The sequence below is a fragment of the Saccopteryx bilineata genome, chromosome 2, assembly GCF_036850765.1.
Source record: "Saccopteryx bilineata isolate mSacBil1 chromosome 2, mSacBil1_pri_phased_curated, whole genome shotgun sequence".
NCBI classification, from domain to species: domain Eukaryota; kingdom Metazoa; phylum Chordata; class Mammalia; order Chiroptera; family Emballonuridae; genus Saccopteryx; species Saccopteryx bilineata.
The window spans coordinates 100,533,152-100,548,755 of record NC_089491.1 but is presented as its reverse complement, the minus strand read 5'-3'; the positions used below and the strand labels follow the sequence as shown (position 1 = coordinate 100,548,755).

Here is a 15,604-nt window from a genome sequence, read left to right as displayed (position 1 = left end):
AAAAAAAAAAAAAAAGGGCAGGAAGAGAAAAGCAGTTACTGGGGGTCCTCCAGTTACGCCAATCTGAACATATAATGTTTCAAGTTTACCATGCCAACCACAGGAATAGAGGTAAGGAAATTTTTTTTTTAATAAAAAAAAAACTTTTTATTTATTTATTCATTTTAGAGAGATGGCAGGAGAGAGAGAGAGAGGGAGAGAGAGAGAGAAAAGGGGGAGGAGCAGGAACCATCAACTTCCATATGTGCCTTGACCGGGCAGGCCCAGGGTTTCAAACCCGTGACCTCAGCATTCCAGATTAATGCTTTATCCACTGCGCCAGCACAGGCCAGGCCGGTAAGGAAATTTTTTTACACTCATTTTTTTTTCTGATACTATAGTATAGTGTACAATACAGTATATTTATGTCCTTTTCTGTTTTCTGTCGCTTACTTGTGTTTTTATGTTCTAGATTATGATTTTACAACTGCGTTAGGATAGGTAAATGACTTAGGCTAGGGTGTGTTTTGACTTACACCAGAATTCAAGTTATGTCACTGTCATAGGAACGGAACTGTGTTGTAACCTGAGAACCCTTTGTGGAGCTGCTATAAGACTGTCAGCTTGTATCTTAACAGAAACACTTCAGGCCAGAAGAGACTGGCAAGAAATATTCAAAATGATGAAAAACAAGGAACTACAATCCAGATTACTCTATCTAGCAAGGCTATCATTTAGAATTGAAGGACAGATAAAGAGCTTCTCAGACAGAAAAATGTTAAAGGAGTTCATCACCCCTAGATCGATAAAGAGACTTCTTTAAGATATACAGTATCACATGAAATGATAAAGAGACTTCTTTAAGAAATACAGTATCATATGAAATGATAAAGAGTCTTCTTTAAGAAAAAGAAAAAAATAAAAATATGAACAATACAATGGTAATAATAATAAATACATATCAACAGCTGAATCTCAAAAATAAAATAAACAAGCAGAATAAAATAAACAAACAAATTTCTAGCTATGGAGAACATTTGGTGGTTAGCACCAGATAGGAGGGGGGTTAGAAAGATGGTGAAAAAGTTGTTACAGAACAGTCATGGGGATGTCAAGTACAATATATGGAATACAGTCAATGGTATTCCAATTACTATGGATGGTGTCAGAATTTATTGGGATAATCTCACTTAGTAAGTTGTGTAATGTCTAGTCACTGGGGTATACACCTTAAACTAATATAATAACATGTCAACTGTAATTGAAAAATTAAAAAATGATTAAAAAAAAAAGAATGTAAAATAACTCACTAAAACCTTTTTTATATTGATTACATGTTAAAGGACACTATTTTGATAAACTGATTTAAATCAAATATATTATAAAAAAAATTTCATCTGAACGTGGGAAGGATAGGGGGACACGGGAGTGACAACATGCGCCCCCTCTGGTGAGGCAAACCTTTTGCATCTTGACTTGATCAATATCAGCATCCCAGCTGTGAAACTAACAGTCTTGCAAGAAGTGACTACTGTGGTCAAGGGCGCAGAGAATCTCTGCATTACTTTGTAGAAATGGATGTAAATCCACAATTACCTCAATATATAATAAAACACTGCAGTAAAAAAAGGTATGTGAAGTCACATGAACATGCACTTGACAGTGACCAGGACAGGCTGAAAAAAATGCACAGTCCTTGTGCTGAGACCTACAACTGGAAAGCCTTTTTCACTGTTTACTAAAAAAGGAAGAAAATAAAGCGCTAGACTTATTGTCTATACCTAATGAATTTATCAAAAACAACTTCAAATAACATACTAAACACTATTTTTGTCTCTAGTTCTACTGAATTTCAGGCAGAAAATTTAAAATTCTGTATAAGAGAATAATTAAGTTGTCTAATGATTCACTAGAAGTTGAAGTTCAAAGACACGGGCTTTAACATTTGGAAGTGAATTTAGTCTAGGTTTCCTAGCAGTTAAAACCAAAAGGACAGTAGAGTTATTAACTGACAAAGGAAGAACACAAAGTCAGTTGTTAACTGTACACTTTTTCTGGACTTAAAAATCAAGAAGGCATTTACAGCCTGACCAGGCACCTGCACAGTGGCTAGAGCATTGAACTGGGACGCGGAGGACCCAGGTTCGAAATCCTGAGGTTGCCAGATTGAGCGCGGGCTCAACTGGTTTGAGCAAGGCTAATCAGCTTGAGTCCAAGGTCGCTGGCTTGAGCAAGGGGTCACTCGCTCTGCTGTAGCCCCCAGTCAAGGCACATATGAGAAAGCAATCAGTGAACAACTAAGGTGCCACAACAAAGAATTGATGCTTCTCATCTCTGTCCCTTCCTGTCTGTCCCTCTCTCTGTCTCTGTCACACAAAAAAGTCATTTACAGTGTATGAATACTACATGACATTATAGTTATCTATAACTATGTTTTTACTAAAAAATAGAACCACTGCTTAAATCAGCAGCTCTCAAGTTTGTAATGAGTTGTTATTTGATTTTTTAACTGTGTGCAAAAAGTGAATAAAGACATTCGCTTTCATGATCCCACAGGAAACACTACTACAGGCCCTGTCCTGGAGAGCTCCCAGGACGCTGCAGCACGATGGGGAAGAACAAGCAGTATGTGCCCTGGAACCCCAGGCAGAGCCAGCATGGCAGCCCATGCAGGAGCACTGCACCTGCAGGACTTCCAGTAGTGAGTGAGAAGCAACAGGCAGCTCCTGGGCTCTGAAGTCCATTCATTCACTCACTGAACTGGAATATACTGAGCACCATTAAATGGCAAATGCTATGCTAGGCAAGAAACTACTATCAACTGCTGGCAGTGAAATAAAAGAGGGTTCCAGTGAGTCTGAGACCAGATGAGTGGAGAGCAGAGAGTGTGTATGCGTGTACACGTGCATGTGTACATGGGGAAGAGGAGCTGAGGGCTGACAGGCAGCAAGTGCCATGACGTCTTGGGTTCACAAGGTACCAGTCTCCTCTGGCAGTTAAGATCTTCTCCACATGTAGCAGGGGATCCTGACTTGGTCTGAGAGGGCGGGAAAGACTTTCCTGCACAGGTGATGATACTACATGCAGGTGAGCAGGGATTAAGCAGGACATGAGATGAGGAACAATATTCTTTTTTTTTTTTTTAATTTTATTTATTTATTTTATTTATTTATTCATTTTAGAAAGGAGAGAGAGAGGGAGAGAAGAGAGAGACAGAGAGAGAGAAGGGGGAGGAGCAGGAAGCATCAACTCCCATATGTGCCTTGACCAGGCAAGCCCAGGGTTTTGAACCGGCGACCTCAGCATTTCCAGGTCGACGCTTTATCCACTGCGCCACCACAGGTCAGGCAAGGAACAATATTCTTACATGCACAAAGACCCTGAGACGAGAGAAAGCTAGTATAAAAGGTTGGTGAGGGTATAGTGCAACCTGAGGGGATTTAGTACAAAGTAAGCCAGAAAGGTAGTCTAGGACAGTGGTCCCCAACCCCTGGGCCGTGGACCGGTACCAGTCTGCAGAGAAAGAATAAATAACTTACATTATTTCCATTTTATTTATATTTAAGTCTGAATGATGTTTTATTTTTAAAAAATGACCAGATTCCCTCTATTACATCCGTCTAAAACTCACTCTTGACACTTGTCTCGGTCACGTGATACATTTATCCGTCCCACCCTAAAGGCCGGTCCATGAAAGTATTTTCTGACATTAAACCGGTCCATGGCCCAAAAAAGGTTAGGACCACTGGTCTAGGACATGCAAGATCAATATTTTAGGAACAAGTGAAGCTCTTGAAAGAGTGTAACATAATCAGATTTGGAGTTTTAAAAGATTCTTCTGGCCATGATGTTAAAAAATAGAGGAAGCAAAAGTAAATTTGTTCTTAAAATTAAGTCATTTAATTGTCCACTCCAAAGGTGACAGAGGCTTGGGCTAGAGGCAGATGCTGACTTGTGCAGGCGGCCGCCTAGGCTGCACCAGCCTGTGCCCCGCTTCTCTGCCCCTCCTCTCCACAGGAACCGCAATGGATCCAGTGCACTCGCACGTGAGCTTTGTAGATGTGCTCATGGGAAGTGAAGGCCTCCACTCACGGCTTCTGTGTCCTCAACACGCCATGAAGAAGACCAGCAGAGACCAGGAGTTGGGTGAGGGTGCTGGGTAAGTGCAGTGGCTCTGCAAGGCAGTATGCGTGGTTGTGACCACAGGCTCACAGGAACGCCACACTTCACAGAGCTGTACTGGGAAGGCAGATAGTTGGCCAATAGTTGGCTAGGTCTGGCTTCTCGATATCATTAAATAAAATCATAATGGAAGATAACTGAGTAACGACAATTCTAGGTATTCATTCCTTCTAATGACAGTGTCACAAATTCTGTAAAATTACTTGGCTGGGGTGACAATGTATTTCTTTAAAAAAAAATCAGTATTATTTTCAGCAGATAACATCTAACAGAGGATTTCTCTAGGAGGGTCAACATTATTTCCAAAGGAATTCTGATTAGAAAGATAGGCAAAGGCTACTTACACAAACACAATGTCCCCTCTCTTAGAGTAAGCGGGAATAGCACTGGCTATGGTGGCAAAGCCATACGAGTAGATGATGGCTTCTTCCGTCTTCATAAATTTCGCTAGGCGGTCTTCCAAATCCAAGTGCACATCTAGCTCAGTAATAAAAAAGTAAATGGTTAAACTGTCATATAAATTTTTCACTAACTAAATGATAAAAATAAACAGTTTAGTTATACTGTCACCTTATGGCCAAAATGTTATTGTTTTTAAGATATAATACATAAGGTCAATTAAGATGATTCTGGGCCAATCCTACCTCTACAATCTGTGAACTGAATCAGCTACTCCTCTGTCCACATAATGTGTCACTAGGACAGATCCAGTTTGGGGCTTTGCTCTGATATTACTCTAGCCCAAGAATTCACACCCCGTGACTTTACCAGCTTTGAAGTCCTTCAACCAAGAGCAACAGTACTTTGCCAATGGACCACATTAATTATTAACACCGTTTTGCATTTTAGAAGATATCAAACAGGGCACTAAGATAATTGTCAATCATCTTTTAACAGGGAAAGGATAAAAAAAAGAGAGAGAAGCAGTTCATTTAAAAAGAACCCCACACATTCTGCATCAAGTGCATGGCTGAGCAGTGGCGGTCACTCTTCTACAGCCGCTGCCAGTGCTCACTTGTAGTGACTGCCCTCACGGCGCAGGACGGTGGCCCTGCCTCAATTCCTTTTTAAGTGTCCTGCAGAATTCATATTTAAAGTACCAAGGGAAACATGGTCTTTTATAAAGGAAGCTTCCGATGAATGCTGATGTAACAATAGGAACAAATAATAATTATGAAACTTTTTTCTTCTCTTGTATCATGATTCCTTCTAGCCTTTCACCTTCCCAGGCTGAGCCACAAGGCATCACGCCCTGGGATGGAAGATGTCTAGAACAAACAGTGCACTGACTGGCTTTGAATCTGAAATTTCAAAGTGGTCTTAAAATGAGGCATTATCCAGGAGAGAAAAAGACTTTTAAAACTTCCTTTAGCTCTTACCTATAGCAGGACCCTTGCCTGGAGAACGGGACCAGATTAATCACATGCCCAGCACAAAGAGAACTCAGAAGCTGACAAGGAGGGTGCCCTGGAGCTTTATGGGAGAAAAGAGGGAAGTCAGAGGTGGGAAAGGCAGACTTTGAGATTGTGGAAGGAGGGCAGCACGGCCGCTGAGGGGGAACTCAGAAGTCTAAGCAGCAGCAGAGGACCTAGATGGTCCCCAAGGAGGGGTACGCAGAGGGCTGATGGGCTGGCAGAGCACTCTGGCCCAGGTGCTGAGGTCCCGTGGGTGGGAGCACCCCTAGAGACAGGCAAACCCCACCGCCCTCTGCACCAGCCTTCCCTCCAGAGAGCATTGACACCTCACTCCAGAGATCAGGGAGAAGCAGGGCCCAGCGCCTCCACACTCTAGAGCGGTGTTTCCCAACGTGGGGCCCACACCCCACAGGGGGGCAATTCGATAGTTAAGGGGGGCAATTTGAAAATGGACTCGACACGCCTTTAACTCTTTCGTCCTGGGCCATTTAAATGCAATGCTAGATACCGGTGCCAAATTTAACAAAAAATGCAATTCTTAAATAATTGCGGTAAATAATTATTAAGTATAATTTCGTTTGACGAGACCAAAATATCAACTGGGTGATTGGCGTCGTCAAGTAAACTTCGTCCTGGGTTCACCGCGGAGCGTGCCGTCTGCCACGGGGAACACCAGACGTTTTAAAAACTTGCTAAACAACGCAGTTATTCTCACCTAATTGGCTCATTGCAACTTCTGTAGTGTTTCACATCATTCAGTTGGTGTTAATTTGAAATAAGTGTCAGTCAAAACTGTTGTAAAAGCTCGTTGATTTAATAAATATACATATATGTATTGTATAGATATAATTGGTAAGTATTTGATTTTATTTTTATCAATATTAAACTCTTTATTAAGTACTTCTTGCATCGGGGCTAGAAAGCACTAATATTTTATAAATATTATTGGGGCTATAATAGTGCATGCACGACAATTTTAATTTTAGAAGCATAACTTTCCAGAAAATTTTGTCAAGTGGAAAAAATATAGATACCTTTTGATTTGTGGTGGTAGTGTAGTAAATGTGTTATATACATTTAAATAAATATGAATTTTTAGTATACGTTTACTCTATGTCACATTGAATATATTTTAACACATATTTTAATATTAGTTTTTAATTGATCTTATTTTTATTTCTTATAGCTCATAGTAAAATGAGTGGTGCAAGCAAGAAAAAAACTCGTCAATATTCGGAGGAATATTTAAAATTTGGGTTCATACCCGCTGTTCATGATGAGCGGATTCCTTTTTGTCTTTTATGCCATCAATGCTTGACCAACGAATCAATGAAAAGAGGTCGTCTTGAGGCGCATTTGAAGGCGAAACATAGTGCTCATATTAATTCAGATTTGAGTTACTTTAAAACTTTAAAGAAAAATTTTGAAAAAAGAACAACATTAAAGTCTCTATTTACTGCTCATACTTCAACTAATAATTGTGTTCTTGAGGCTAGTTATCAAATTTCTTTGTTCATCGCTAAAACTGGAGAAAATCACACTATAGGAGAGAATTTAATAAAACCGTCAATATCAGCATTTCTTAAAACGGTTCTTGAAAAAGATGACAAAGATAAAAGCTATGCCACTCAGTGACAATACTGTTAGCAGAAGAATAGACGAAATGAGTGAGGATATTGAAAAACAACTTATTGAAAAGCTGAAAACAAGAAAATTCTCCTTGCAAATGGATGAATCAACTTTGAGAGACAGTGAGGCAGTATTGATAACTTATGTAAGATATATTGATAAAGGACATTTTGCTGAAGAAATGTTGTTCTGTAAAAGATTAGAAAGCACCACTACCTCCCAAGATATATATAATAAGCTAAAAAACTACTTAGATGTCAATGATATACCAATGAAAAATGTAACAACTTGTGCTGCAGATGGTGCTCCCAATATGATGGGCAAGAAAAATGGCTGCTTAAAATTGATGAAAGACGCGAATCCAGAAATGATTCTTGTGCATTGTGTTATTCATAGGGAAAACTTGGTAGCTAAAAACATCTTGCCTGTTCTGAATGAAGTATTACATACAGTAATAAAGTGTGTTAATGCTATTAAAGCTAGTGCCAAATGTGAGCGTCTTTTCAAGCTATTTTGTGAAGAACAAAATGAAGACCATGTGAGACTTTTACTTCATACTGAAGTCAGATGGCTATCTAAAGGAAACTGTTTGAAAAGATTTATGGAACTGTTTGATACTCTTAGTGATTTTTTAAGCGACAAACCTGAAATGAAGTATCTATTAACAATAGATGGTAAAGCATTTGTGAGTTATTTAGCCGATATCTTTGAAAAACTAAATATATTAAATAAGCAACTTCAAGGAACAAATAAAACTCTTGTCGATGCAAAAGCAAAGATATTTGGTTTCATTACCAATATTGAGTTATGTCAGAAACATATTAACAACAAAAACTTTAAACAGTTTCACTGGCTCCAAAAATGTGAAGTAACTGATACCGCTTTACTTGTTATTGTCAATCATTTGAATATTCTATCGGCTGATTTAAAAGAAAAATTTTCTGACTTAAAACAAATTGATTTCCCAACATGGATGATGCAGCCAATGTTGGTGGAGTTGTCTGATATATCAAATATGCAGTATCAAGAAGAACTCACAGAATTGCAAAATGATGAGTCAGTTAAAGCTTTATTTAATATCAAAGGAGCAATGGCATGGCTTTGTGAGGAAACAGAAATCAAATACCCAAATTCAACCAAGTGTGCAAGAAAACTATTGCTACCATTTCCATCTTCATTTTTAGCTGAATGTGGATTTAGTGCTGTAAATGATTTACTGGTAAAAAAAAGAAATCGGCTGGATATAACACAACGTGGAGACTTGAGACTAAAGCTAACCAAATTGGAACCTAATATAAAATCTCTGTGCAGCAAGCATCAAGCGCAGGATCACACTAAATTAAAATAATAAATTAATATATAAAAATCTGTATTAAAATTATTTGGAATTTAAATTTCTGCTTTTCATTATATGTTTTGAAATTTTACTTACTTTGTGTTTTGTTAACAATTTCATAGTGATTTCTTCCTAGAACCTATCATTTATGTTTATTAAGTGAACAAATCAATTTTTTAATGTTAAAAATTATGTATGTTACATAGGGGGGAACATAAAAATTTTAGAAAGGTTAAGGTGGGGCATGGCACAAAAAAGGTTGGGAAACACTGCTCTAGAGAGACTGGGATGTTCCCGCCCCCATGGAGGCTTTCTTGGTGAGGAGGAGGAGAGAAGCAGGACCTGAAAAACTGAGATACACAAAAGAGATGACATAACCAGCTGGGAACAAAGCCCGACTGTGAGTGGATTCGATATTTACACAGTACGGGATGGGATGTGGCTAACTGTCCAGGGCAAGACTTTCGCCACTTTCCAGGGAGGCACAAGGCAGTGAGGTCAGGTCAGCTAAAGGAAATAAATATCTTTCTTAGCACCTTTGAATAAAGCGTCTAAAATCTGCAAACTCTTTCTGACTTATGAGGCAAACAACTGATTGTGATGCTTTGTAACTACCGTAGTTCAAGGCAAATTAAGAATTAGGAAAGTTGTAACTTCACAAAGGACTACATTTTAAAAAGTAGTCAGATGAGGGGGACCCACAATGTTCACAGTTAATTCATTCACTAATCACACATGCAGTGAGTATCACATAAAGACAGATGCTCTGATAAACAATGGATCAGGGTTTCTGCCGCAGGTCGGGACACACCTAAGAGAGTCATCTGGCAGCTGTCACTGGGAACTCTGGGCCAGACGGCAGGTACAAGGGGAAGCTAAGCCTCCAGTCGATTGATCTGAAACACCTAAGTCCCTTCCACACTCAGAACCACAATACTCCACAGTGATTTCTGATGGAAGACAGTGAATACTCAACATTAAACCAAAGGTGGGTGACAACCAGGAGACACAGATGGTCTAAAATAAATCCAACTGAATGGCAAGAGAGACATAGGAAGGAATTAGAAAGTTCAGTAGCAATATATAGAGATTGAAGATCTCTACTTATAGATTCTTCATAGGATGTTATTAAATTGTGAAAAAACTGTTTATCCTATTCCAATCAAGTAATGATAAAAAACTAAGCATAGGTCTTCCCATTTATAAGTTAAAATATGTATACCAACATAGTCTATAAGAAAAACACATGAAAACCATTGATTTTCATCAGTAATTGTTAGTCATTTTATAAACTGACAATTTCATTATATCAACATTATATAAAGCTGGGATTTTTACAGTAACAAAGAAGACTGTATCCCACTTCATCAAAATGGTACCAAAAGGATGCTTGGCTCATCAGGCATCAGATCTGCGAGATCAACACCGAGTCTGAGGAGTTGAGCCTGCAGCTAACTCTGCCCTGCTGTGACAGACGCTACCAATGGCAGGTTCCAGGCAAGATCTGGCAAGAACAAGGAGGCAGCGAAGCACTAGAGCTCAAGCGTGTCTTCCTTCCCTCCATGGTGCTCTCTGCGTGCCTCCCCACAGCCAGGTCCCACCACGGCCACCTCTCCTTCCAATCAGACGTGACAGCAGGTCCTCTGTGCAAGGCCTCCTTCAAATTACAATGCTGCCTCTAAACTGGACTATGTACCCCATACCTTCACAATTTAGCTAGCTGGCGGGCAACCCAAGCTACACTGCACTGCTTTCATTCAGTCTCCATAAAGAAAAAACACACTCTGGAAGCAAGCTGCTTTTGCTAACTACACACATGACTTTAAATCATTTTCCAGACTTAACTTTAAAGAACTCTTCTCCTTGATTAGCAAGGAGACAGTAAAACAAACTTGTCTTTATTTCAGAGCTTCAACGTTTTTACCTAGTTGATGAAAATTCTGTTAGGAATAATATACTCACAACTGTTTTTATGTCGTTGACATAAAGTCTATACAATAAATCAATGACTTACTGGTTATTGCCCTGCTCCTATCTATAGACATGGGCTTTAGTTGAGTCAGCCTTGCGAAGCAGGTTTTGTCATACGGAAATATGAGTAAGCCACACAATTTCTTCTGCCGTGTGACAGTGACTTTGCACAATGAAAGTACTCTTGACTCAAGGGAAAGGGAGACAGCACATAGGAGAACTGCCAGGGCCTGTTCTCCAGCTTTTCCTGTCTGATTCACTTCTAGGTACTGATGCGGGAGATAAAGAGGCCACGTGGGGAGGTGGCCTGAAAGCCTGTCTCTCCCAGCACCAACTGCCCTTGGCTGCACCTGCTGTCTCACCAGAAAGGAACCGGGAGGGAGGGTCGGACAGGATGCCTGGCTCCAGCACAGGGCCTGGCCATAGTAGTCATCAGGGGGCTCAGATCTGGGCTCCCTCATCACTAGGTTTGGACCCTGTACAGGCCTGAGCCTGCTCTTTACCTCTCGGGTCCTTCAGCCAATTGGGTAGCAGCTATACCTGTGTCAAAGGGTGGTTCTAAGAACCTCTGAAGTCAGTGCTTATACAACATACAGTAATGCCTGGCATGCAAAGGCAGCACACTGTGTTTATTCATTTAAGTCTGTATTTCTAGAATAAAAAAAAGTTATCCTTTAAAGGGTAAGGAGAGTTACACAACCTTCTAATTAATTTATCCAAACCCAGACTATTTGAGAACTACCTTAAACTCCTGTGCTCAGGTTACCGTTTATGTAATATCTCCTCTTAACCTGATAAGAGCAGGTATCAACATTAGAACAGTTTAAAGCACAATTGACATGTTCTCTCCAGGTCTCCATATTTTTGTTACACACTGTTATTTTATTCAATCCTTTGAGAACTGGACAGTTTTCCTTAAAAGCACAATATCACTTATGCACTCATTAGAACATAAATACAGTGCAGAATGTTTTTCAAAATGTTTTTACAGAATCTTATGCAATTTTCCCAAAATTTTCTGAGCTGCACAAACAAGGGCTATTCACTTCCCATGCTGAGAACCCTAGACCGATCTTCAGGGTTCAGCTGACAGCTGCAAATTGTTCATTGCACAACTGTTTACTGCAGGCTTCAGGGCACAACTGAGTGCCAACCTCTCTCACCACAACACCCTGCCACTGATTGCCTTTTGATCAAGTTTAAGACCAGAGCCAAGTAAGCAAAGCAGGTTCTGGACACCAGCAATAAGCTACAGGTAAACAAGATCTGTTTGTATTATAATCGAAACAAGTTCTCAAGAGGAACTATCAAAATGCACTGGGACTCCATTAGCCTTAGAGTAAAGGAAGGTTCTACAAGCTGATTAAAACCACTTCCTTGGTTCTAAAATACACATTGAGCCTGACCAGGCACAGTGGATAGAGCGTCAGACTGGGACGCAGAGGACCCAGGTTCGAAACCCAGAGGTTGCTGGCTTGAGCACTGGTTTATCTGGCTTGAGCACGAGCTCACCAGCTTGAACATGGGATCAGACATGACCCTGTGGTCGCTGGCTTGAGCCCAAAGATCATTGGCTTGAAGCCCAAGGTTACTGGCTTGAGCCCAAGATCGCTGGCTTGAGCAAGGGGTCACTGGCTCTGCTGTAGCCACCCCCCACCCAGGTCAGGGCATATATGAGAAAGCAATCTCTGAACAACTAAGGAGACTAAGGAACTGCAAGGAAGAGTTGATGCTTCTCATCTCTCTCCCTTCCTGCCTGTCCCCATCTCTGTCTCTGTCACACAGACACACAGATAAACAGACAGACACACAAATAAAAAAATACACACTGCAACAATAAAATGAGAAAGTGGAAAAGCTCATCATATCATCCCCATGAGATCATTGTAACAACTTGGTTAGTTCTCTCTGCCAAGCCTAAGACACTAGATGAGCCTAACCAGGTGGTGGCGCAGTGGATAGAGCGTCGGACTGGGATGCGGAAGGACCCAGGTTCGAGACCCCAGGATAGCCAGCTTGAGCGTGGGCTCATCTGGCTTGAGCAAAAAAGCTCACTAGCATGGACCCAAGGTCACTGGCTAGAGCGGGGGGTTACTCGGTCTGTTGAAGGCCCGCGGTCATGGCACATATGAGAAAGCAATCAATGAACAACTAAGGTGTCACAACGAAAAACTGATGATTGATGCTTCTCAGCTCTCTCTGTTCCTGTCTGTCCGTCCCTATCTATCCCTCTATCTGACTCTCTCTCTGTCCCTGTAAAAAAAAAAAAAAAGACACTAGATGAATGCTAATTCAACTCGTTTGCCTTTCATTTACTCTGTTAATCATCTCATATGTTACTGTGAAACAAAAAGAATGTTTTAATAAGGAAATGTTCTTTTACAAGTGATTTATAGTCATTATCTGAAAAGTTGATGAAAGAGTTAAAAGAGTATTTTCATCTTTGAAGAGAGATGACTGGATGTGAGGCTTCCAGGAAAAAACAACACCCAAAAACAAAATTAAAGACAACCTTTTGGGATCCATGGAAAGAGATCCCAGACCTCAAAAGTACACAAGCAACTACAAAGAAGAGGAAATGGGCCCTCAACCTGCTTTATTTCACGGTGTAAAGGGCCAGCAGCTTCTCTGAGCTATCTAACACTGAAATTTCAAAGTAATTTAATATAACTACAATAGTTGAAGTGATTACTTCCAGAAAAGGAAAAACATAAGGCCACATATGCAAATAAAGTTCACTAGAGAGAGAGGCTTTTCAGAAAGCCATTACCCCATCCCAGTAGGCCATGGAAAGAAAGCCTTGTTGATCAGATTATAACAAACCCCATAAATAATGCCTATTTTCTTATCAAGGAAATCATTCTGCACTGATCAGAGCCAAGCAACAGCCCATGACTGCAGGAAGTTAGAGCAAAGAGGGAGACTCGTTTAAGAAACTGATCTTGCCATTAAGACTGGGAGTCACCAGTCATCAAGATGGCAGAGTAGGTAAACCTCCTCCCAAAACCACATTAAAATTACAATAAAACTGCAGAACAACCATCACTGAGAACCACCTGAAGACAAGCTGAACTGGAGTCTTGTGACGAAGGAGATATGGAGGAAGCCATGTTGAGTCTGGCAGAAAGAGCAGAGATGGGGTATAAGCTGGTCCCACATCCACATATGGAGGTTAAAAAAAGGGAGGGATATCTTGGCTGCGGAAGTCCCTCCTGAGCAGTAAGGAGTCCCAGCTCCACACTATGCTAATAGCCCTGGGTTCCAGTCCAGGAGGAGAAGTCCCCATAACTTCTGGCTGTGAAAACCAGTGAAGATTGTGGCCGAGACAGAGACTACTGGGGTCCCAGGCATTCTTCTTAATTAGCCAGAGCACAGACTTACTCTGATGTACTTGCACTAAGTTCCAAGTCAAAAAGAACCAGGGACACATGGGGAGAAACTGAATTGTGTGGCTCTGGGTGAGGGTGGGAGGGGCAGCTTTCTCCTGGACAGAAGTGCCAGCAGAGGCCACCGTTCCTTTGTGGAGTGTCCCCACCACAAAGCTGGCAGGCAGACATAACTATATCTGAGTCTCCACCAACTTGCTCACACTGTAATTCCCTGATTCTTCCCCCACCCCAAATTTGCTGCCCACCCAAGCCACTTTTAGCAGCTTTTCCATACAAACAGCTGATCTTGGCTCTCACTGTAGACTTTTCTAAAATCTCTTAAAGGTTCACAAACCCAGAACAAGTAGCATCTAGCCTCAGCATGTCCTGTACCTCTTGCTAAGCAGTTCTATGTCTGGCACTAGTGGCAGCTGGCCTCCTTTAGAAGATTAACCTCTTCCAAGTGCTTCCAAGCCCAACACAAGTGGCAATCACCTGTGGATCACTTGGTAACTCCTTTCAGGTGGCCCTGGGCAAGGCATAGGCAGTGGCTGACCTTGGCCTGCACAGTGCCTCCCAAAGGGCTCCAAAACCAGCACACCTGGTGGCCAGCTTCAGCACACCAGAGTACCACCCACTATCTCCCCCAACAACACACCCAGAGGGTGGACTTGGCTGGCACCAGCGCCCCACTAAAGTGACTCCTGTCATGTAGGGTTAGCCTGAGGATCAACTCTTCCCACTGACCTGCAAAGGAGGGAACACAGAACCCACCCAGGAACAAATCTGGAGCACCTGGTTTAGGTGACCAGAACACCGGGCCCCAAGGACACCTACTACATAAAGCCACTAACAAGACCAGGAGACCCAGAAACACAAGGGGGCAGCAAAAATAAGGGGACAAATAAACATGCCCCAAATAAAAGAAAAGAAGAAAACTCTAGAAGAACTAAACAAAAAGGTGACAAAGAATCTACCAGATGCAGAGTTCAAAACACTGGTTATAGGTATGCTCAATAAATTCAGTGAGAACTTTAACAAAAAGACAGAAATCATAAAAATGGAGACAGAAAACATTAAAAAGAACTATCCAGAAGAATACAATAATTAAAATGAAAAGCACATTATAGAAAATCAACAGATTAATCAGGCGTCCCTAAACTGCGGCCCCCTGAGGCCATTTATTTGGCCCCTGCTGCACTTCCGGAAGGGGCACCTCTTTCATTGGTGGTCAGTGAGAGGAGCACTGTATGTGGCTGCCCTCCAACGGTCTGAGGGACAGTGAACTGGCCTGGGACTCAGATGAAGCAGAGGATGGAATCAGCGAGTTAGAAAACAAAGGAGCAGAAAACACCTAATCAGAACACCAAAAAGAAAAAAATTAAAAAACGAGGATTTAAAGGGTCTTTAGGAAAACATCAAGTGTAATAACATTCACATCACAGGGTTGCCAGAAGAAGAGAGATACTGAAAACCAATTTGAAGAAATAAGGATGGAAAACTTCCCTAACCTGGCAAAGGAAATAGACATATGCGTCCAGGAAGCGCAGAGTCCCAAACAAGATGAACCCAAAGAGTCCCACACCAAGACACATAATTAAAATGTCAAAGAAATCATCATAAAAGCAGCAAGAGAAAAGCAGTTAGTTACCTGTAAATGAGCTCCCACAAGACTGTCGGCCGATTTCTCAACAGAAACTTTGCAGGCCAGAAGGGACTGGCAT

The 15,604-nt window shown here is 41.2% G+C and overlaps 1 protein-coding gene across 2 annotated transcripts in view; it reads right to left on the bottom strand.

Annotated features, from left to right (window-relative positions):
- The window catches only part of SPTLC1 (serine palmitoyltransferase long chain base subunit 1), a 64,905-nt gene that overhangs the window by 36,163 nt on the left and 13,138 nt on the right, over positions 1-15,604 (bottom strand). For both annotated transcript variants that reach the window (XM_066257501.1, XM_066257500.1), the window contains exon 6: positions 4,506-4,638. In XM_066257501.1, the coding sequence (XP_066113598.1) occupies positions 4,506-4,638 (133 nt within the window). The remainder of the gene's footprint in view (positions 1-4,505; positions 4,639-15,604) is intronic.